This window comes from Phyllobates terribilis, unplaced genomic scaffold (genome assembly GCF_046119375.1).
Source record: "Phyllobates terribilis strain yellow unplaced genomic scaffold, ASM4611937v1 Scaffold_6__1_contigs__length_29720123, whole genome shotgun sequence".
NCBI classification, from domain to species: Eukaryota; Metazoa; Chordata; class Amphibia; order Anura; family Dendrobatidae; genus Phyllobates; species Phyllobates terribilis.
The window spans coordinates 8,516,169-8,540,182 of NW_027362766.1; the positions used below are offsets into that span (position 1 = coordinate 8,516,169).

Consider the following 24,014-nt stretch of genomic DNA (forward strand, 5'->3'; position numbering starts at 1 on the left):
CACAGCTCAGCAGACAGTATCACACAGGAGAGGATTAGATACAAAGCTCAGCAGACAGTATCACACAGGAGAGGATTAGATACACGGCTCAGCAGACAGTATCACACAGGAGAGGATCAGATACAGGTCACACTATGGCTGTTCTCATTGGTTTCTGTATGAAGTTGTCTCTTCCTCCCGGAGGAACCAACTGTGGCAGGAAAGTCGCTGAACGAGAAGACGCAAGATCAATGATGATGGGGCTCATAGTACACAAAGACCCGCAGCCACCGGACCCCCCTCATACACATCACTACACACCGGACCCCCCCTCATACACATCACTACACACCGGACCCCTCCCCTCATACACATCACTACACAGCGGACCCTACCCTCATACACATCACTACACAGCGGACCCCCCCCCCCTCATACACATCACTACACAGCGGACCCCTCCCCTCATACACATCACTACACAGCGGACCCCCCTCATACACATCACTACACAGCGGACCCCCCCTCATACACATCACTACACAGCGGACCCCTCCCCTCATACACATCACTACACAGCGGACCCCTCCCCTCATACACATCACTACACAGCGGACCCCTCCCCTCATACACATCACTACACAGCGGACCCCTCCCCTCATACACATCACTACACAGCGGACCCCCCCCTCATACACATCACTACACACCGGACCCCCCCCCCCTCATACACATCACTACATACCGGACCCCCCCCCTCATACACATCACTACATACCGGACCCCCCCCCTCATACACATCACTACACACCGGACCCCTCCCCTCATACACATCACTACACAGCGGACCCCCCCCTCATACACATCACTACACACCGGACCCCCCCCCCCCTCATACACATCACTACACACCGGACCCCTCCCCTCATACACATCACTACACAGCGGACCCCCCTCATACACATCACTACACACCGGACCCCTCCCCTCATACACATCACTACACACCGGACCCCTCCCCTCATACACATCACTAAACAGCGGACCCCCCTCATACACATCACTACACACCGGACCCCTCCCCTCATACACATCACTACACAGCGGACCCCCCTCATACACATCACTACACACCGGACCCCTCCCCCCTCATACACATCACTACACAGCGGACCCCCCTCATACACATCACTACACACCGGACCCCCCTCATACACATCACTACACACCGGACCCCTCCCCCCTCATACACATCACTACACAGCGGACCCCTCCCCTCATACACATCACTACACAGCGGACCCCCCCCCAATACACATCACTACACAGCGGACCCCCCCTCATACACATCACTACACACCGGACCCCCCTCATACACATCACTACACAGCGGACCCCCCTCATACACATCACTACACAGCGGACCCCCCCCCCCATACACATCACTACACACCGGACCCCTCCCCTCATACACATCACTACACAGCGGACCCCCCCCCCCATACACATCACTACACAGCGGACCCCCCCCCCATACACATTGTGGCACCCCAGGGGTCTGGGTTCCACAGTAATAGCAATATTATGTCTGAGAGCAGGTGGGAGGTCTCTTGGTCAGGAATCCTATGCATGCCACACCTCCTGCCCAGTCCTGGGAGGGGAAGAACTTCCCCTATATAAAACTGGGGCTGAGGCAGGGTTAGGGAGTTAAGAAGAGGAGTCCCAGACAGAGACAAAGTCTGGTCTGGAGAGGAGCAGCTATAGGAAAGAGAGATCAGGAGCTCTGGGAAGTCGCGCTAAAAGGAATCAGGGGCTGGCAGCTGTAGAGCTCGCCCTGATTGAAGAATTATCACCGGACCCGGAGTCCGAGGCTGTGGGGACTAATCCTTACCCAGCAGCAGAAACCGACCGGCAGGGGATTTCAGGTCCTCTGGCCAAGAAACCCGAAGGTACGGTCACACGCGTGGGACCAGCACCGCCGTCGTGGAGCGGAAGCCACTAGAAGGCCCCGAGTCACCGGCCATACGGGTGAGCACCACACGGTACACTCAGGGACGTGGGCTACTTTTACCCGCCTCTAGCAAGGTAGCCAGAAGAGTACAATTAGTTGGGGAGGCCTACAACTCCGCCTGGCCAGGGGAAATCCCATCTGCTCAAAGACTGACCAGGCCCCGATCGCTAGCCAGTACTCCGGGAGGGTCTATCTTTATCACCAGTAAAGACCCTGAACTACACCGCATCGTCTCTGAGTGGTTCCTGCTACCCCCATCATCCACGTCGGCTGCCCTGAGGCCATACCCCTCCCGTTGGGGGTTATACCATCTACGCTGCACAATCGTACCACCGGCCTCAGCGGTCTACCCTGCAGCGGCAGCTCCATAGCTGCATTCAACGGGTGGCGTAGTCGTCCAACATCTACTGCTAATACTCAGCCACACAGTTTGACTCCCTGGGCACGGACCGGGTCACCGCCACGAGACTACTACCCCCAACAGGCCCGGCTCCGGGTAGTCCCCGCGTGCGCAACGCTACACCAAGCAGGCCCAGGGGCGCGTCAACTTTGGCGTAGTCGGCAGGATTTCGTGCCCGCAACCACCGGGTACTGCGTGCCTGAAAAAGACTGTTCAAACTTACCAGTGGTGAAGATTCCCGCCATCCGCGAAGTTTTCCCGCCATCCGGCGCCATCTTCTACCTTCTTCCCGCCATCCGCGAAGTTTTCCCGCCATCCGGCGCCATCTTCTGCCTTCTTCCCGCCATCCGTGGAGTTTTCCCGCCGTTGGACGCCATCTTGAAGACGCCGTGCGGGAAGAAGAGGGGCGTGGACTCTGAAAGTGCGCGAGAACTGAAGCCCCGCCTCACGTCAGGACGTTGCGTAAGGTCCTGGAAGGAGCCCAGCAGACGCCGACGTCACAGGAGCGCGACGGAAGGTCCTCAACCCTGACGATCCACTGCGGAGCCGCGGCCTACGGAAGAGGATCATCGCAAGGTAGGCCACGGTCCACTAGGGGGGGAGAAAGATGTCGGATACGGAGGAGAGCTTCACTGCCTCAACCCCCGCCAGCGCCACCGCTGCTGCAGTCATGCCTTTCACCATGCCCTATATCCCGGGAGCAGCCTGGCTACCCCAGTACTCAGGGGAGTCACATACCCTGAATGACTTTAAAGAAAAGCTGGATAGCCTCTTCCAGGTGTACCCCCTCACAGAAGAGCAAAAAGTGAGCATCCTGGTGGCCCAACTAACCGAGGCAGCCCAAAGGGAGGTAAAGTCCTGGCCACCTGGGAGGAGGATTGTCGCAGGGATACTAACCCGGCTGAGGGACACCTTTGATACCCGCACCTCAGCCGAGATTAAGCTTAGATTCTATGGGTGCAAGCAGCGAGCACATGAGAGTATAAGGGACTATGCACTAAACCTACAAGAGGCACTGAGAGCCATTAAGCAGACCGACCCTGACAGCGTGGGAAACGAGGACAGGCTGTTGACCGAGCAATTTATAGAGGGACTATATTGCAATGTCCACCGAACCCAGTTGCGGGCCATAGCCTTACAGGATCCTCATCTGGACTTTGCACAGTTCAAGGACAGAGCCATCCGGGTGCTCCGAGAACCGACACCGGGTGGCGTTGTGACCCACAGGCGCCCAGCTATCACTTACCACCAGGAGGCGGCGCCCTTGTCGGCAGGGCCTGTGTGGGCTGATGCGCAGGCTTTGAACAATGACCCGGCTCCGGACCTGCACCATCAGGTCCAAGAGCTAGTTAAAAGCGTTGCTGCGCTAACCCGAACTGTGCAGTCTTTACAGGTTTCCACTCCAGGGAAGATCCAGCTGGCATCCGGACCGGAGGACATCCCGTGGCGTCGACCAAGGAGGACCCCACCGGCCAGAGGAAGACCCAGCGACCGGTACAACGAGGACGGACAACCTATCTGCCGCCGCTGCAATCAACCCGGACATATGGCAAGGTACTGTCCTTTAAACTGGCACAACCTGGGGTAGAGGGCCAACCCCCAGGAAAAAGATCACCAGGCCCATCGAACTGGCGCGACAAATATGTGGGAGGACGTCCAGTCTTGCCTGTGGTACTGGATGGCATCCCTATGAGTGCCCTACTGGACACCGGGTCACAGGTCACCACCATCCCGTACGTGCTCTTCAAGCAGTACTGGAATGACTCGGATATAACCCGCTATCCAGAAGACGACTTGAGTATCATCGCCAGTAATGGTCAGCCCGTGCCACAGATCGGATTTAAAGAAATGACCATTAAAATCGGTAGAGTCGAACTGGCAGCACAGGGATTGATCATTGTAGACATTGACAAGCGCGAGAGTCACCCAAAGATAACTCTAGGAACTAATGTGATTGAAAATTGTCTTGCAGAGGTGATTTTCATTTTACAGCAGGTTGCCAAGAACGCCAGCTCCGGCCAGCAGCGAGTGCTCCAGAAAGAGATCCGGGCACTGATGCGACGGCAACAGGTGGAACTCTCCGGTGGTGAGATTGGTAGCGTAAGAATGTGTGACCCTTTCCCTATTGCCATGCCCCCGAAAAGTGAAATGATGATTTGGTGCCGGGCAGCTATTGGTCTGAGAGGTAGAGATTACCAGGCCATGGTAGAACCAGTCTACTCAGACAGTAGGCCCACCATTTTGACAGCACGGGGGGTAGTTGATGTACGCCATGGGAGGGTGCCCGTTCGTATAATAAATATCGGGAAAAGGGAAGTATACCTGCCCCGGTATGCTACGCTAGCCAAATTATATACTATCAACCAAAATTCTATACAGTCTGTGGAACCCTTGCCTCCATCTCACCCGGAGGAAGGTAACGGCTCTACGAAAATAATGGAGGATTGGTGTCAGCAACTACATTTGGGTACTGACTCCACTCCCTCCCACCAGAAACAGGGAGTCTACCGGGTGGTTCGAGAGTACGAGAAAGTGTTTAGTAAACACCCGTTAGACTTCGGGCGAGTCAAGGGGGTAGAACACCACATCCCCACGGGAGACCATCCTCCCATAAAAGAGAGGTATCGACCCGTACCCCCTGCACACTACCAACACGCCAAGGGGATGCTTAGAGACATGAAGGAGGCTGGGGTAATCAGGGATAGCTGTAGCCCCTGGGCAGCTCCACTAGTCTTGGTCAAAAAGAAAGACAACACCATGAGAATGTGTGTACATTACCGGAAAATTAACCGTATCACACACAAAGATGCGTACCCCTTACCAAGAATAGAGGAGTCTTTGCTGCTTTAAAATCTGCTAACTTCTTCTCCACCTTGGATCTCACTAGCGGGTACTGGCAGGTTCCTGTAGCAGAGGCGGACCGGGAGAAGACCGCATTCACCACCCCGATGGGACTTAGCGAGTTTACCTGCATGCCGTTCGGACTCTGCAACGCACCAGGAACCTTCCAGCGATTGATGGAATGCTGTCTGGGACACCGAAACTTTGAGACGGTCCTGTTATACCTGGACGATGTCATCGTCTATTCCAAGACCTACGAGGACCACCTGAAACACCTGGCGGAAGTGTTCGAAGCTCTGGCAAGTTACGGCCTAAAGGTGAAACCCTCCAAGTGTCACCTCCTGAAGCCAAAGGTGCAGTACCTGGGACACGTGGTGAGTGCTGACGGAGTGGCTCCCGACCCTGATAAGATCACCGCAATTAAGGAATGGCCAAGCCCCTCCAGCGTAAAGGAAGTGAGGCAGTTCCTCGGGTTGGTAGGCTACTACCGAAGGTTCATTCCCGGTTTCACCAAAAAGGCAGCTCCTATGCAGGACCTCCTGATAGGCCAGTCCAGGAAGGCCAAGAACCAGAAGCCACCCTTCAGATGGGAGAAGCTGGAAGAAGAGTCCTTCCGCCAGCTGAAGATGGCCCTCACGGGGGATGAAATCCTGGCGTACCCTGATTATAGCCAGCCCTTTATCCTCTACACCGACGCCAGTAACATCGGGCTAGGAGCCGTACTGTCCCAGATCCAGCAGGGGAAGGAACGGGTAATTGCTTACGCCAGCCGAAAACTGCGACCCACCGAAAGAAACCCTGAGAATTACAGCTCATTTAAGCTAGAGTTCCTGGCAGTGGTGTGGGCAGTCACCGAACGCTTTAAGCACTACCTCGCTGCTTCCCGGTTCACCGTGTACACGGATAACAACCCGTTGACACACCTGGACACTGCAAGACTCGGTGCCCTAGAACAGAGATGGATGGCCCGCTTGTCCAACTATGAGTTTACAATCAAATACCGGGCAGGACGCTCCAATACCAACGCGGACGCCCTGTCCAGGATGCCGAACCTACCGGACGTAGGGGAAGATTCAGAGGAACTGGAAGAAGTTGAACTCCCCGCGTTCCACCGTCATGGGACTATCCAGTATTCCCACCGTGTAAGGAGTAAGCAATCCGCTACGTTCAACCCATTACCTCATTACAACTGGGCGGAGACGCAAGACAGTGACCCTGCCGTCCGACTGGTAAAGGAGATGCTGACTCGGCCAGATGCACGCCTTGACCCAGACGCTCCGGAGGAAGCCAAGCAACTGTGGGCTGAGAAAAGTCGACTGTTCCTTTACAAGGGGAAGTTGTGCCGCAGAATGGTTAACTCCCGGACGCATGAACTAATCTGGCAAGTAGTGGTGCCAAGAAGAGACGCAGCTATGGTGATGGAGGCATACCACGACGGAGCTGGGCACTTCGGATGGAAGAAGCTGGAGTTCCTGCTGCGCGGGCGGTTCCATTGGGTAGGCATGAGAGGAACCATCGAGAGGTGGTGCAGAGACTGTGGCCCATGCAACCTAAGAAGGAGGGACCGTGCCAGCCAGAAGACTCCCCTGCAGTCCATCATCACCAGACAGCCGTTGGAACTGGTAGCCTTGGATCATGTAAAACTGACCCCAAGCAGAAGTGGCTACGTCTACGCGTTAACCATCGTGGATCACTACTCCCGGTTCTTGGTTGTCGTCCCCGTCAAGGACTTAACGGCTCAAACAGCAGCTAGAGCCTTCCAGCAGCACTTCTGCCGTCCGCACGGATACCTGGAGCAGGTGCTGACGGACCAGGGGCCTGCCTTTGAAGTGGAAGTCTTCCAGGAGTTCTGCACCCTGTATGGCTGCCGGAAGATTAGAACAACACCCTATCACCCGCAAACTAATGGACTTTGTGAGAAAATGAACCAGGTGGTGATAGATCTTCTGAAAACATTGCCCCTGGAAGAACGTAGTCTGTGGCCTGAAAAGCTGCCCGACCTGGTGGACCTATACAACCACATCCCTGTAGGTTCCACCAACTGTACCCCGGCTTACCTAATGAGGACAAGACCTGGTAAGCTTCCTGTTGATCTGGAGATGGGAGTCCTGACACCCGAGGACACTTCACCAGAAGCAGACTGGGACACAGAGAGGCAGCAGCAGTACCGGAAAGTACAGGAGAGCGTGGAGCGAAGTCTCTGTCATGCTAGGGAAAGACAGGAGAAAACTTACAACCAGTATGCTCCCGCTGTTCCCCTGGTGCCCGGAGAGCAGGTCTTGAAGAGGAAAAGACGGCTCCACAAGTTGGACGACCAGTGGGAGAAGGACCCGTACACCGTACTGCCCTCAAGCCACGACAACCCAAAGATCTGTACAATCAGTAAAGACGGAGGGGAAACCACAGCCATTGTATCCCGGGATCACCTGAAGAAGTGTCCTGAACAGCTACGGAACCCTGAAGAGGCACAAGAAGACCCTCGACCCGTAGAGGAAAGGGAAGATATGGTTAGTACTGTGCTCGGAGACTTCCCTCGGTCTTGGACTCAAGTCAATGGTGCTGTTGTGGTACCCGTCCTCACGTTCCTCCAACCAGCATCCCAAGTGCCTACGGAGACACAGGTAGAGCTGGAAGAACAGCCGGTCCAGGAGGCAGAAGACCCCACACAAGCAGACCCGGAGAATCAACCCTCTGCTTATAGTGAGCCTGCCATACCCCTAGTGAGCCAAAGAGTCCGTAGACGGCTGCCCAGTTTACCCTTGACAGCTCCTATACCCTGTAGCTCAGGACCAGTCAGCCAGCTCCGTAGGTCCACTAGGGTCACTAGAGGCCAGTTGCCCATACGGTGGAGGATCTAAATGTTCAAGCTATTCTATTAATGTTTACCTGTTTATTGTTGCTTGTGTATAATTATGTGTTTCTAGTTATTTGTAGGAGTCTTTGGTGGATTTACCGGGAATCCTTTGTGCATATAGTTGGCGCGTAACCCAGGACGGACTAAAAGACTGATAAGGACTCGGGGCAGGACAGACCCCTACCTGGTTACGGTCTCCCTGTTTTGGTGAAATGGACACCTTTGTTTTCCTCAAAAGTTACACCCGGTTGCGGACACGCCGTGACCACCTTATGTGTTGTTTCTACCAGAACGTTATTGTTTATACCTTGTTATGTTGACAAAAGTATGTTTAGTCCCGGAGTACTAAATTTCACTAGGGGGGAATGTGGCACCCCAGGGGTCTGGGTTCCACAGTAATAGCAATATTATGTCTGAGAGCAGGTGGGAGGTCTCTTGGTCAGGAATCCTATGTATGCCACACCTCCTGCCCAGTCCTGGGAGGGGAAGAACTTCCCCTATATAAAACTGGGGCTGAGGCAGGGTTAGGGAGTTAAGAAGAGGAGTCCCAGACAGAGACAAAGTCTGGTCTGGAGAGGAGCAGCTATAGGAAAGAGAGATCAGGAGCTCTGGGAAGTCGCGCTAAAAGGAATCAGGGGCTGGCAGCTGTAGAGCTCGCCCTGATTCAAGAATTATCACCGGACCCGGAGTCCGAGGCTGTGGGGACTAATCCTTACCCAGCAGCAGAAACCGACCGGCAGGGGATTTCAGGTCCTCTGGCCAAGAAACCCGAAGGTACGGTCACACGCGTGGGACCAGCACCGCCGTCGTGGAGCGGAAGCCACTAGAAGGCCCCGAGTCACCGGCCATACGGGTGAGCACCACACGGTACACTCAGGGACGTGGGCTACTTTTACCCGCCTCTAGCAAGGTAGCCAGAAGAGTACAATTAGTTGGGGAGGCCTACAACTCCGCCTGGCCAGGGGAAATCCCATCTGCTCAAAGACTGACCAGGCCCCGATCGCTAGCCAGTACTCCGGGAGGGTCTATCTTTATCACCAGTAAAGACCCTGAACGACACCGCATCGTCTCTGAGTGGTTCCTGCTACCCCCATCATCCACGTCGGCTGCCCTGAGGCCATACCCCTCCCGTTGGGGGTTATACCATCTACGCTGCACAATCGTACCACCGGCCTCAGCGGTCTGCCCTGCAGCGGCAGCTCCATAGCTGCATTCAACGGGTGGTGTAGTCGTCCAACATCTACTGCTAATACTCAGCCACACAGTTTGACTCCCTGGGCACGGACCGGGTCACCGCCACGAGACTACTACCCCCAACAGGCCCGGCTCCGGGTAGTCCCCGCGTGCGCAACGCTACACCAAGCAGGCCCAGGGGCGCGTCAACATCACTACACAGCGGACCCCCCTCATACACATCACTACACACCGGACCGCTCCCCTCATACACATCACTACACAGCGGACCCCTCCCCTCATACACATCACTACACAGCGGACCCCTCCCCTCATACACATCACTACACACCGGACCCCCCCTCTCATACACATCACTACACAGCGGACCCCTCCCCTCATACACATCACTACACACCGGACCCCCCCTCTCATACACATCACTACACACCGGACCCCTCCCCTCATACACATCACTACACAGCGGACCCCTCCTCTCATACACATCACTACACAGCGGACCCCCCTCATACACATCACTACACACCGGACCCCTCCCCTCATACACATCACTACACACCGGACCCCTCCCCTCATACACATCACTACACAGCGGACCCCTCCCCCCTCATACACATCACTACACAGCGGACCCCTCCCCTCATACACATCACTACACAGCGGACCCCCCCTCTCATACACATCACTACACAGCGGACCCCCCCCCTCATACACATCACTACACAGCGGACCCCTCCCTCATACACATCACTACACAGCGGACCCTACCCTCATACACATCACTACACAGCGGACCCCCCCTCATACACATCACTACACAGCGGACCCTACCCTCATACACATCACTACACAGCGGACCCCCCTCATACACATCACTACACAGCGGACCCCTCCCCTCATACACATCACTACACAGCGGACCCCTCCCCTCATACACATCACTACACAGCGGACCCTACCCTCATACACATCACTACACAGCGGACCCCCCTCATACACATCACTACACAGCGGACCCCCCCTCATACACATCACTACACAGCGGACCCCTCCCCTCATACACATCACTACACACCGGACCCCCCCTCATACACATCACTACACACCGGACCCCCCCTCATACACATCACTACACACCGGACCCCCCCTCATACACATCACTACACAGCGGACCCCCCTCATACACATCACTACACAGCGGACCCCCCTCATACACATCACTACACAGCGGACCCCCCCCCTCATACACATCACTACACAGCGTACCCCTCCCCTCATACACATCACTACACACCGGACCCCCCTCATACACATCACTACACAGCGGACCCCCCCCCTCATACACATCACTACACAGCGGACCCCCCCCCTCATACACATCACTACACAGCGGACCCCCCCCCTCATACACATCACTACACACCGGACCCCCCTCATACACATCACTACACAGCGGACCCCCCTCATACACATCACTACACAGCGGACCCCTCCCCTCATACACATCACTACACAGCGGACCCCTCCCCTCATACACATCACTACACAGCGGACCCCCCCTCATACACATCACTACACAGCGGACCCCTCCCCTCATACACATCACTACACAGCGGACCCCCCTCATACACATCACTACACACCGGACCCCCCTCATACACATCACTACACAGCGGACCCCCCTCATACACATCACTACACAGCGGACCCCCCCTCGTAGCAGTGGCTCTCACCATGGTGGTCTCAGGACGCCGTCTCCTACGGGGTCTCACGACCTCATTAAGTGTCCCGCTCCTCGGTCCGGGGGTCGCTCAGGGTCTTGTCTCTGTTCCGGGGTCTCCTGCTCCCGGTTACATGGGCGGTATCAGGTACAGGTGAGCTCTGCACGGGGCGGGGCCGCGCCAGCGCCTCCTGGCGGACAGGAGCGGGAAAGCAGGGCCACAACCACTGTGCAGGGGCCCCGGCAGTCATTAGTGTCCAGGCGGCAGCCCTCTTTATGTTCCGCCATTCTGCGAGCCGGTGCTTACACTGAAAGCCAAGAAGAAGAATATGAGAGGCGTCACGCCGGCATATCACCTGCCACCACAACGGAAGAAGCCGAGGGACCGGACTCCGAAGAGGAGGAGTGAGCTAAGTGCTTCCAGGGGGGCGAAGTGCTTCCAGGGGGGCGAAGTCACCCCTGCTTTGTTGGAAGTAATTTCGTGAAGGGAGAAAAGTGCGAGGGGACAGTATGGAGAAGAGGGGAGCGTGAGGGGACAGTATGGAAGAGGGGAGAGCGTGAGGGGACAGTATGGAAGAGGGGGGAGCGTGAGGGGACAGTGTGGAAGAGGGGGGAGCGTGAGGGGACAGTGTGGAGGAGGGGGGAGCGTGAGGGGACAGTATGGAAGAGGGGGGAGCGTGAGGGGACAGTATGGAAGAGGGGGGAGCGTGAGGGGACAGTATGGAAGAGGAGGGAGCGTGAGGGGACAGTATGGAAGAGGAGGGAGCGTGAGGGGACAGTATGGAAGAGGGGGGAGCGTGAGGGGACAGTATGGAAGAGGGGGGAGCGTGAGGGGACAGTATGGAAGAGGGGGGAGCGTGAGGGGACAGTATGGAAGAGGAGGGAGCGTGAGGGGACAGTATGGAAGAGGGGGGAGCGTGAGGGGACAGTATGGAAGAGGGGGGAGCGTGAGGGGACAGTATGGAAGAGGGGGGAGCGTGAGGGGTCAGTATGGAAGAGGGGGAAGCGTGAGGGGACAGTATGGAAGAGGGGGGAGCGTGAGGGGACAGTATGGAGGAGGGGGGAGCGTGAGGGGACAGTATGGAAGAGGGGGGAGCGTGAGGGGACAGTATGGAGGAGGGGGGAGCATGAGGGGACAGTATGGAAGAGGGGGGAGCGTGAGGGGACAGTATGGAGGAGGGGGGTAGGGTAAGGGGACGGTATGGAGAAGGGTGGTAGCGTAAGGGGGGAGTGCGAGGGGACAGTATGGAGAAGGGGGGAGCGTGAGGGGACAGTATGGAGGGAGCGTGAGGGGACAGTATGGAGGGAGCGTGAGGGGACAGTATGGAGCAGGGGGGAGCGTGAGGGGACAGTATGGAGGGAGCGTGAGGGGACAGTATGGAGGAGGGGGGAGCGTGAGGGGACAGTATGGAGGAGGGGGGAGCGTGAGGGGACAGTATGGAAGAGGGGGGAGCGTGAGGGGACAGTATGGAAGAGGGGGGAGCGTGAGGGGACAGTATGGAAGAGGGGGGAGCGTGAGGGGACAGTATGGAAGAGGGGGAGCGTGAGGGGACAGTATGGAGGAGGGGGGAGCATGAGGGGACAGTATGGAAGAGGGGGGAGCGTGAGGGGACAGTATGGAGGAGGGGGGTAGCGTAAGGGGACGGTATGGAGAAGGGTGGTAGCGTAAGGGGGGAGTGCGAGGGGACAGTATGGAGAAGGGGGGAGCGTGAGGGGACAGTATGGAGGGAGCGTGAGGGGACAGTATGGAGGAGGGGGGAGCGTGAGGGGACAGTATGGAGGAGGGGGGAGCGTGAGGGGACAGTATGGAAGAGGGGGGAGCATGAGGGGACAGTATGGAAGAGGGGGGAGCGTGAGGGGACAGTATGGAGGAGGGGGGAGCGTGAGGGGACAGTATGGAGGAGGGGGGAGCGTGAGGGGACAGTATGGAGGAGGGGGGAGCATGAGGGGACAGTATGGAGGAGGGGGGTAGCGTAAGGGGACAGTATGGAGAAGGGTGGTAGCGTAAGGGGGGAGTGCGAGGGGACAGTATGGAGAAGGGGGGAGCGTGAGGGGACAGTGTGGAGGGAGCGTGAGGGGACAGTATGGAGGAGGGGGGAGCGTGAGGGGACAGTATGGAAGAGGGGGGAGCATGAGAGGACAGTATGGAAGAGGGGGGAGCATGAGGGGACAGTATGGAAGAGGGGGGAGCGTGAGGGGACAGTATGGAAGAGGGTGGTAGCGTAAGGGGACAGTATGGAGAAGGGTGGTAGCGTAAGGGGACAGTATGGAGAAGGGGGAGCGTGAGGGGACAGTATGGAGAAGGGGGAGCGTGAGGGGACAGTATGGAGAAGGGGGAGCGTGAGGAGACAGAATGGAGAAAGGGGGAGCATGAGGGGACAGTATGGAGGGAGCGTGAGGGGACAGTATGGAGGGAGCGTGAGAGGACAGTATGGAGGAGGGGGGAGTGTGAGGGGACAGTATGGAGAAGGGGGAGCATGAGGGGACAGTATGGAGAAGGGGGAGCGTGAGGGGACAGTATGGAGAAGGGGGGATCGTGAGGGGACAGTATGGAGGAGGGATCCTGAGGGGACAGTATGGAGGAGGGGGAGGGAGCCTGAGGGAACAGTATGGAGGTGGGGGGGGGAGCGTGAGGGGACAGTATGGAAGAGGGGGGGAGCGTGAGGGGACAGTATGGAAGAGGGGGGGAGCGTAAGGGGACAGTATGGAGGAGGGGGGAGGGGGAAGGGGACAGTACGGAGAAGGGAGGAGCGTGAGGGGACAGTATGGAAGAGGGGGGGAGCGTGAGGGGACAGTATGGAAGAGGGGGGAGCGTGAGGGGACAGTATGGAAGAGGGGGGAGCGTGAGGGGACAATATGGAAGAGGGGGGAGCGTGAGGGTACAATATGGAAGAGGGGGGAGCGTGAGGGGACAATATGGAAGAGGGGGGGCGTGAGGGGACAATATGGAAGAGGGGAGCGTGAGGGGACAGTATGGAAGAGGGGGGAGCGTGAGGGGACAGTATGGAAGAAGGGGGAGCGTGAGGGGACAATATGGAAGAGGGGGGGGAGCGTGAGGGGACAATATGGAAGAGGGGGGGGCGTGAGGGGACAGTATGGAAGAGGGGGGCGTGAGGGGACAGTATGGAAGAGGGGGGAGTGTGATGGCACAGTATGCAAGGAGGGAGTGTGGGGGGACAATATGGGATGGAAGGAGTGGTAGGGGACAGTATGGGGGTGTGCTAAGGGTCAGTGGGGGGAATGTAGGGGTCAGTATTAGGGTGGATTTTCCAGGGTTCAATAGGCGAAAGGTGGGAGTGTGAGGGGACAGTATGGAGGGGATGGTTAGTGTGAAAGGACAGTATGGATGGGAGGGGGAATGAACAGTATGGAGGTGAGAGTGTAGGTGAGGGTGTGTAGGGGGAGGGGGAGTGTAAGGGTATAGCATGGTGATAGTGAGAGGGGGTAATGTGAGGGGACAATATAGGGGAGGGGTCATTATGGAGGGGAGGGAGTGTGAGGGGACCGTATTAGAGGGGAGTGCCAGAGGTCAGTATGAGGGAGGTGGTAGTGTGAGGGGACAGTATGGAAGCGGGGGAGGAGACAGTATGGGGGAGTTTGAGGCAACAGTATGGAGAGGGCATGTGAGGGGACAGTATGGAGGAGAGGGGGTAGCCTGATGGGACAGTATGGAGGGGAGGGGGTAGCCTGATGGGACAGTATGGGGGAGGGGGAGTGAGGAGACAGTATGGGGTAGGGGGTAGCCTGATGGGACAGTATGGAGGGGAGGGGGTGGCCTGATGGGACAGTATGGAGAGGAGGGAGAGTATGAGGGGACAGTATGGGGGAAGAGAGTAGTGTGAGGAGATGCTTTGGGAGGTTTGGAGAGTGTTAGGGGACAGTATGGAGGGGGAATGTGAGAATTCAGTATGGAGGGGAGGACAGTATTAGTGTTTAGTGTGAGAGGAGAACAGCATAAGGGAGGTGGGAGTGTGAAGGGACAGTATGGGAGTGGGGGGGTGAGTGTGAGGGGACAGTATGGAGGGGAAGGGGTAATGTGAGGAACATATGGAGGGAAGGGGAATGTGAGAAGAATATGGAGAAGTGTTAAGGGACAGTATGGATGGGAGGGAATTTCAGGGGACAGTATGGGTGAGGGGAGTGCGTGAGGACAGTATGGGGGAGTGTGAGGGTATAGTATAAAAGGAAATGGTGTTTGAGGGGACAGTATGGAGATGAAGTGGGAATGGGAGGGGACAGTATGGAGGGAGGAGTGTGAGGGGACAGTATCCAAGGGAGGGTTTGTTTGAGGGGACAGTATGGAGGGAACTTTAAGAGGACAGTGTAGAGGGAAGAGTGTGTGAGGGGACATTATGGGGGAGGGAGAGCTTGAGGGGACAGTATGGAGGGAAGATGGGAGCGAGGGGACAGTATGGAGGGGACAATTTGGGAGAGGGAAAGGTGTTAGGGGACACTGTGGGGGAGGTGGGAGTGTAAGGGGACAATATATGGGAGGGTGGGAATCATAGAATTTTGGACTTGGAAGGAACCTCCAAGGTCATAGTGTCCAACCCCCTGCTTCTCTGACAGATGTCTGTCCAGCCTCTGAATACTTTCATTTAAGGAGAACTCTCCACCTCTCGGGGCCGCCTGTTCCACTCATTGATCATCTCACTGGCAAAAAGGTTTTTTTTAATATCTAATCTGTATCTTCTCTATTTCAGTTTCTTCCATTGCTTCTAGTCTTTCCTTGTGCAAATGAGAATAAAGATGATCCCTCTACAGTGTGACAGCCCTTCAGATATTTGTAGACAGCTATGAAGTCTCCTCTCAGTCTTCTTTTTTGAAAGCTAAACATTCCCAGATCCTGTAACCGTTCCTCATAGGACATGGTTTGCAGACCGGTCACCATTCTGGTCGCTCTTCTTTGCACTTGCAGCAGTTTGTCGATGTCTTTTTTAAAATGTGCCCAGAACTGGACGCAGTATCCAGATGAGGTCTGACCAGAGAGGAGTAAAGTGCGGTAATGACTTCACGTGATCTAGACTCTCTGTATACTGTCCTCACACGTTAGCACGGTGTGCACTGAGACATGTAGCTAAACCCCGTCTTTAAGAAACCCCTTAAGGACCTTGGGTTTTTCAGTTTTCGTTTTTTGCTCCCCTTCTTCCCAGAGCCATAGCCTTTTTATTTTTCAGTCAATATGGCCATGTGAGGGCTTATTTTTTGCGTGCCGGGCTGACGTTTTTATTGATACCATTTTGGGATAGATCAGATGTCTTGATCGCCCGTTATTGCATTTTATTTGAATGTTGCGACGACCAAAAATCGTAATTCTGGCGTTTAGAATTTTTTTCTAGTTACGCCGTTTACCGATCGGATTAATTCTTTTTTTATATTGATAGATCGGGCGATTCTGAATGCGGCAAGACAAATATGTGTATGTGGGTTGTTTTTTTTAATTATTTTGAATGGGGCGAAGGGCGGTGATTTAAACGTATTTTATATTTTTAAAACCATTGGTTTTTACACTTTCTGCTTTCTTCTATAGTCGCCATAGGAGACTAGAATCTGCAGCTTCCTGATCGTTTCTACTGCATACAGGCGACGAGCAGATTGCCTGTATGCAGGAGAAATGCTCCTGTGCCATGAGCACCGACCACTAGGTGGCGCTCATCGCTAGCGAGAGATGACAACCACAGGGGTCTGCTGCAGACCCCAGGTTGCCATGCCCACCCATCAGTGTCCTGCGATCACGTGACGGGGTCACTGATGGGCGGGCTAAGCCCACGCTTCCGGCGCAGCTGTTAAATGCCGCTGTCAGCGATTGACAGCGGCATTTAACTGGTTAACAGCCGCGGGTGGATCGCGATTCTACCCGCGGCTGTTGCGGGCACATGTCAGCTGTAAGAATCAGCGCCGGAGCCCTCACTAAACCGGGGGGGGATGGCCTGCGGCGTACTAATACACCCCAGGCTTTAAAGGGGTTAAGAAAAGAGGCTGTGAAGTTGTAACCTTCTTTTTATTGATTGGAGATTGTGACAGGAAAGGGTGAAACTATAAGATGTAATAACAGGAGTATTTCAGAACATGTAACTGTACAGTGCAATAGATAGTCTGCAATACACAGCATAACATGTTATCTGATAAACATGGGTTGGAGGAGTCTCCCCTCTCCTTAACACCTGAATGCATTTGCTAGTATATATATTCTAAAGACTAAGTTTGATGATGTAGTCGGCCAGTGTGGATCATACAAGTGTGGCATTGAATTAGACCCTGAATTGAACCTGAAGGAAACAAGATACCCAGGCAAAGTAAACAATGTTTGTTTGTTTTCACTCTCTCCCTTATAGTCCTACACTTTCTACTAACACCCCTAATCCCTACACCTAGCAAGGAACTCTTCATCTCTCCCTCCATCCTCCCCATTCATCTCACCTCCTCCTCAGAACTATTCCTCAACATTCAATCCTGCATCTCCAAACACAGACAGCCAACTCATGCCCTCTCCTGCTCCTACCTACTAACACTTTCTTCTTCTGACTGCAGGCGATATCCCTTCAAATCCTGGTCAACTTCACCACATCCCCAGAGTCACTTCCACCTCCTATCCACGATATGTCACAAACTCTCGCAACCTTTCAAACCTTATATCCATCCGCCCAGCTCCCGCTTCCCCAGTCCCACTAACAGGAGCTCTATGGAACGCTTGCTCCGTCTGCAACAAACTTTCCTATGTCCATGACCTTTTCATCACTAACAAATTTTCCTTCCCGCCATCACTGAAACCTGGCTTGCCCCCCTCTGACACGGCCTCTCCAGCTGCACTTTCGTACGGCGGATTCCACCTTTCCCACACACCCCGACCCAGCGGCAAGCATGGTGGAGGAGTAGGTTTTCTCCTGTCAGATACCTGCACCTTCACCCATATCCCACTGCCGCCCTCCGTTACTCTCCCCTCTTTTGAGGTGCACTGTGTGCGCATCTACTCCCCCTCCAACTGGCAGTCATTTACTGCCCCCCATGGCCAGCCACCACTTTCTTCGACCACTTCACCACCTGGCTACTTCACTTCCTTTCCGCCGACATCCCCACTATCATCATGGGTGACTTCAACATCCCCATTGACACTTCCCTCTCTGCTGCCTCTAAGCTTCTATCCCTCACTTCCTCCTTCGGCCTTGCTCAATGGTCTTCCACCCCCACTCACAAAGATGGTCACACACTGGACTTCATCTTCACCAGCCTTTGTTACCTATCTAACTCACCAGCTGCAGCTCTCAATTTGGTCGCCCCTCCCACACATACCACAGCTCGCACACTCAATAGTCAACCCTGGCACATCAACCTGACTAAAGAGCTACGAAGGGCCTCCAGGGTTGTTGAACGGATATGGAAAAGGTCGCACTCCAACAAGCACTTCATCACATTCAAACAGTCCCTCACTTCTTTCAAGTCCACACTTACTGCTGCAAAACAAACCTACTTCTCATCTCTCATATCCTCAATGTCTCACAACCCTAAACAGCTATTCAAAACTTTCAATTCTCTCCTCTGTCCCCCAGTGCCTCCTCCCTCTCCTCTCCGACGAAGACTTTGCCTCATTCTTCAAGCAGAAGATTGACACCATCAGACAATGCTTTTGCCTAAAGTCTCCACAGCCCCTCCTCATATCTACTCAACCCTCCACCTCTAAAACCACCTTCTCCATCATTATGGAAGATCAACTTTCCTCTTTACTCTCCAAATCACACCTCACCACCTGTGAACTTGACCAGTCCCGTCCCACCTCATCCCTAACCTTACCACAATTCTCATCAAAACCCTAACCCACCTTTTCAACCTGTCACTAACAATTAGTGTCTTCCCCTCATGCTTCAAACATGCCTCGATCACACCCATCCTCAAAAAGCCATCCCTTGACCCATCCTCTCTGTCTAGCTATCGCCCCATATCACTTCTCCCCTTTGCCTCAAAACTACTGGAACAACACGTCCATTCTGAACTGTCCTCCCACCGCTCCTCCTGCTCTCTGCTTGATCGCTTACAATTTGGCTTCCGACCGCATCACTCCACTGAAACTGCACTGACTAAAGTCACCAACGACCTACTAACCGCCAAATCCAAGCTACACTACTGTCCTCCTCCTCCTGGACCTGTCATCTGCATTTGACACAGTGGACCATTCCCTCTTACTACAGACTCTCTCATCTCTTGGCATCACAGTTCTTTCCCTATCTTGGATCTCCTCATACCTAACAGACCGGACATTTAACGTCTCCCACTCCACCTCCTCATCTCGCCCCCTATCTGTCGGTGTCCCCCAAGGTTCAGTTCTTGGACCCCTGCTCTTCTCCATCTACACCTTCAGTTTGGGACAGCTCAGAGACCCATGGCTTTCAGTATCATCTCTATGCTGACGACACACAGATCTACCTCTCTGGACCTGATATCACCTCCTTACTAACCAGAATCCCACAATGTCTGTCCACTATCTCATCCTTCTTCTCTGCTAGATTCCTAAAACTTAACATGGATAAAACAGAATTCATCATCTCCCCCCCCCCCCCATCTCACTCAACCCACCCAACAGACCTATCCATCAAAGTCAATGGCTGCCCACTCTCCCCAGTCCCACAAGCTCGCAGCCTCAGGGTAACCCTGGACTCTTATCTCTCCTTCAAACCTCATATCCAAGCCCTTTCCACTTCCTGCCGACTCCAACTCAAAAATATCTCCTGGATCTGCACATTCCTCAACCACGAATCTGCAAAATTATTAGTGCACACCCTCATCTCCTGCCTCGACTACTGCAATCTCCTGCTCTGTTGCCTCACTTCTAACACTCTCGCACCCCTCCAATCTATCCTAAACTCTGCTGCCAGACTATTCCCCGGCCTCTCCTATCTGTCAATCCCTTCACTGGCTCTCCCTTGCCCAGAGACTCCATTTCAAAACCCTAACCACGACATATAAAGCCATTCACAACCTGTCTCCTCCATACATCTGTGACCTAGTTTCCCGGTACTTACCTGCACGCAACCTCCGATCCTCACAAGATCTCCTTCTCTACTCCCCTCTTATCTCCTCCTCCAACAACCATATACAAGATTTCTCCCGTGCATCCCCCCTACTCTGGAACTCTGTACCTCAACGCATCAGACTCTCGCCTACCGTGGAAACCTTCAAAAGGAACCTGAAGACCCACCTCTTCCGACAAGCCTACAACCTGCAGTAACCACCGCTCCACCATACCGCTGCACCACCAGCTCTACCCTCACCCATCCCCTGTAGCCTGTGAGCCCTCGCGGGCAGGGTCCTCGCTCCTCCATACCGCTGCATGACCAGCTCTACCCTCACCTACTGTATCCTCACCCATCCCCTGTAGACTGTGAGCCCTCGCGGGCAGGGTCCTCGCTCCACCATACCGCTGCACGACCAGCTCTACCCTCACCTACTGCATCCTCACCCATCCCTTGTAGACTGTGAGCCCTCGCAGGCAGGGTCCTCGCTCCTCCATACCGCTGCATGACCAGCTCTACCCTCACATACTGTATCCTCACCCATCCCCTGTAGATTGTGAGCCCTCGCGGGCAGGGTCCTCGCTCCACCATACCGCTGCATGACCAGCTCTACCCTCACCTACTGTATCCTCACCCATCCCCTGTAGACTGTGAGCCCTCGCGGGCAGTGTCCTCACTCCACCATACCGCTGCATGACCAGCTCTACCCTCACCTACTGTATCCTCACCCATCCCCTGTAGACTGTGAGCCCTCGCGGGCAGGGTCCTCGCTCCACCATACCGCTGCACGACCAGCTCTACCCTCACCTACTGTATCCTCACCCATCCCCTGTAGACTGTGAGCCCTCGCGGGCAGTGTCCTCACTCCACCATACCGCTGCATGACCAGCTCTACCCTCACCTACTGTATCCTCACCCATCCCCTGTAGACTGTGAGCCCTCGCGGGCAGGGTCCTCGCTCCACCATACCGCTGCACGACCAGCTCTACCCTCACCTACTGTATCCTCACCCGTCCCTTGTAGACTGCGAGCCCTCGCGGGCAGGGTCCTCGCTCCACCATACCGCTGCACGACCAGCTCTACCCTCACCTACTGCATCCTCACCCATCCCTTGTAGACTGTGAGCCCTCGCAGGCAGGGTCCTCGCTCCTCCATACCGCTGCATGACCAGCTCTACCCTCACCTACTGTATCCTCACCCATCCCCTGTAGATTGTGAGCCCTCGCGGGCAGGGTCCTCGCTCCACCATACCGCTGCACGACCAGCTCTACCCTCACCTACTGTATCCTCACCCATCCCCTGTAGACTGTGAGCCCTCGCGGGCAGTGTCCTCACTCCACCATACCGCTGCACGACCAGCTCTATCCTCACCTACTGTATCTTCACCCATCCCTTGTAGATTGTGAGCCCTCGCGGGCAGTGTCCTCACTCCACCATACCGCTGCACGACCAGCTCTATCCTCACCTACTGTATCTTCACCCATCCCTTGTAGATTGTGAGCCCTCGCGGGCAGGGTCCTCGCTCCACCATACCGCTGCACGACCAGCTCTACCCTCACCTACTGTATCCTCACCCATCCCCTGTAGACTGTGAGCCCTCGTGGGCAGGGTCCTCACTCCACCATACCGCTGCACGACCAGCTCTATCCTCACCTACTGTATCTTCACCCATCCCTTGTAGATTGTGAGCCCTCGCGGGCAGGGTCCTCGCTCCACCATACCGCTGCACGACCAGCTCTACCCTCACCTACTGTATCCTCACCCATCCCCTGTAGACTGTGAGCCCTCGCGGGCAGGGTCCTCACTCCACCATACCGCTGCACGACCAGCTCTACCCTCACCTACTGTATCCTCACCCATCCCCTGTAGACTGTGAGCCCTCGCGGGCAGGGTCCTCACTCCACCATACCGCTGCACGACCAGCTCTACCCTCACCTACTGTATCCTCACCCATCCCCTGTAGACTGTGAGCCCTCGCGGGCAGGGTCCTCGCTCCACCATACCACTGCACGACCAGCTCTACCCTCACCCATCCCCTGTAAATTGTGGGTCCTCGCTCCACCATACCGCTGCACGACCAGCTCTACCCTCACCTACTGTATCCTCACCCATCCCCTGTAAGTTGTGAGCCCTCACGGGCAGGGTCCTCGCTCCACCATACCGCTGCACGACCAGCTCTACCCTCACCTACTGTATCCTCACCCATCCCTTGTAGACTGTGAGCCCTCTCGGGCAGGGTCCTCGCTCCACCATACCGTAGCACGACCAGCTCTATCCTCACCTACTGTATCCTCACCCATCCCTTGTAGACTGTGAGCCCTCGCGGGCAGGGTCCTCGCTCCACCATACCGCTGCACGACCAGCTCTACCCTCACCTACTGTATCCTCACCCATCCCCTGTAAATTGTGAGCCCTCGCGGGCAGGGTCCTCGCTCCACCATACCGCAGCACGACCAGCTCTATCCTCACCTACTGTATCCTCACCCATCCCCTGTAGACTGTGAGCCCTCGCGGGCAGGGTCCTCGCTCCACCATACCGCTGCACGACCAGCTCTGCCCTCACCTACTGTATCCTCACCCATCCCCTGTAGACTGTGAGCCCTCGCGGGCAGGGTCCTCGCTCCACCATACCGCTGCACGACCAGCTCTACCCTCACCTACTGTATCCTCACCCATCCCTTGTAGACTGTGAGCCCTCGTGGGCAGGGTCCTTGCTCCACCATACCGCTGCACGACCAGCTCTACCCTCACCTACTGTATCCTCACCCATCCCCTGTAGACTGTGAGCCCTCGCGGGCAGGGTCCTCACTCCACCATACCGCTGCACGACCAGCTCTACCCTCACCTACTGTATCCTCACCCATCCCCTGTAGACTGTGAGCCCTCGCGGGCAGGGTCCTCGCTCCACCATACCACTGCACGACCAGCTCTACCCTCACCCATCCCTTGTAGACTGTGAGCCCTCACGGGCAGGGTCCTCGCTCCACCATACCGCAGCACGACCAGCTCTACCCTCACCTACTGTATCCTCACCCATCCTCTGTAGACTGTGAGCCCTCGTGGGCAGGGTCCTCGCTCCACCATACCGCTGCACGACCAGCTCTACCCTCACCTACTGTATCCTCACCCATCCCCTGTAAATTGTGGGTCCTCGCTCCACCATACCGCTGCACGACCAGCTCTACCCTCACCTACTGTATCCTCACCCATCCCCTGTAAGTTGTGAGCCCTCACGGGCAGGGTCCTCGCTCCACCATACCGCTGCACGACCAGCTCTACCCTCACCTACTGTATCCTCACCCATCCCTTGTAGACTGTGAGCCCTCGCGGGCAGGGTCCTCGCTCCACCATATCGCAGCACGACCAGCTCTATCCTCACCTACTGTATCCTCACCCATCCCTTGTAGACTGTGAGCCCTCGCGGGCAGGGTCCTCGCTCCACCATACCGCTGCACGACCAGCTCTGCCCTCACCTACTGTATCCTCACCCATCCCCTGTAAATTGTGAGCCCTCGCGGGCAGGGTCCTCGCTCCACCATACCGCAGCACGACCAGCTCTATCCTCACCTACTGTATCCTCACCCATCCCCTGTAGACTGTGAGCCCTCGCGGGCAGGGTCCTCGCTCCACCATACCGCTGCACGACCAGCTCTACCCTCACCTACTGTATCCTCACCCATCCCTTATAGACTGTGAGCCCTCGTGGGCAGGGTCCTTGCTCCACCATACCGCTGCACGACCAGCTCTACCCTCACCTACTGTATCCTCACCCATCCCCTGTAGACTGTGAGCCCTCGCGGGCAGGGTCCTCGCTCCACCATATCGCTGCACGACCAGCTCTACCCTCACCTACTGTATCCTCACCCATCCCTTGTAGACTGTGAGCCCTCGCGGGCAGGGTCCTCGCTCCACCATACCGCTGCACGACCAGCTCTGCCCTCACCTACTGTATCCTCACCCATCCCCTGTAAATTGTGAGCCCTCGCGGGCAGGGTCCTCGCTCCACCATA

The 24,014-nt window shown here is 55.8% G+C and overlaps 1 protein-coding gene across 2 annotated transcripts in view; it reads right to left on the minus strand.

Moving 5' to 3' along the window:
• Positions 1-11,202, minus strand: part of LOC141152720 (unconventional myosin-Ie-like) — a 112,761-nt gene extending 101,559 nt beyond the window's left edge. For both annotated transcript variants that reach the window (XM_073637331.1, XM_073637330.1), the window contains exon 1: positions 11,013-11,202. In XM_073637331.1, the coding sequence (XP_073493432.1) occupies positions 11,013-11,015 (3 nt within the window). In that variant the 5' untranslated portion in view covers positions 11,016-11,202. The remainder of the gene's footprint in view (positions 1-11,012) is intronic.
• Between the last annotated feature and the right edge of the window lie 12,812 nt (positions 11,203-24,014).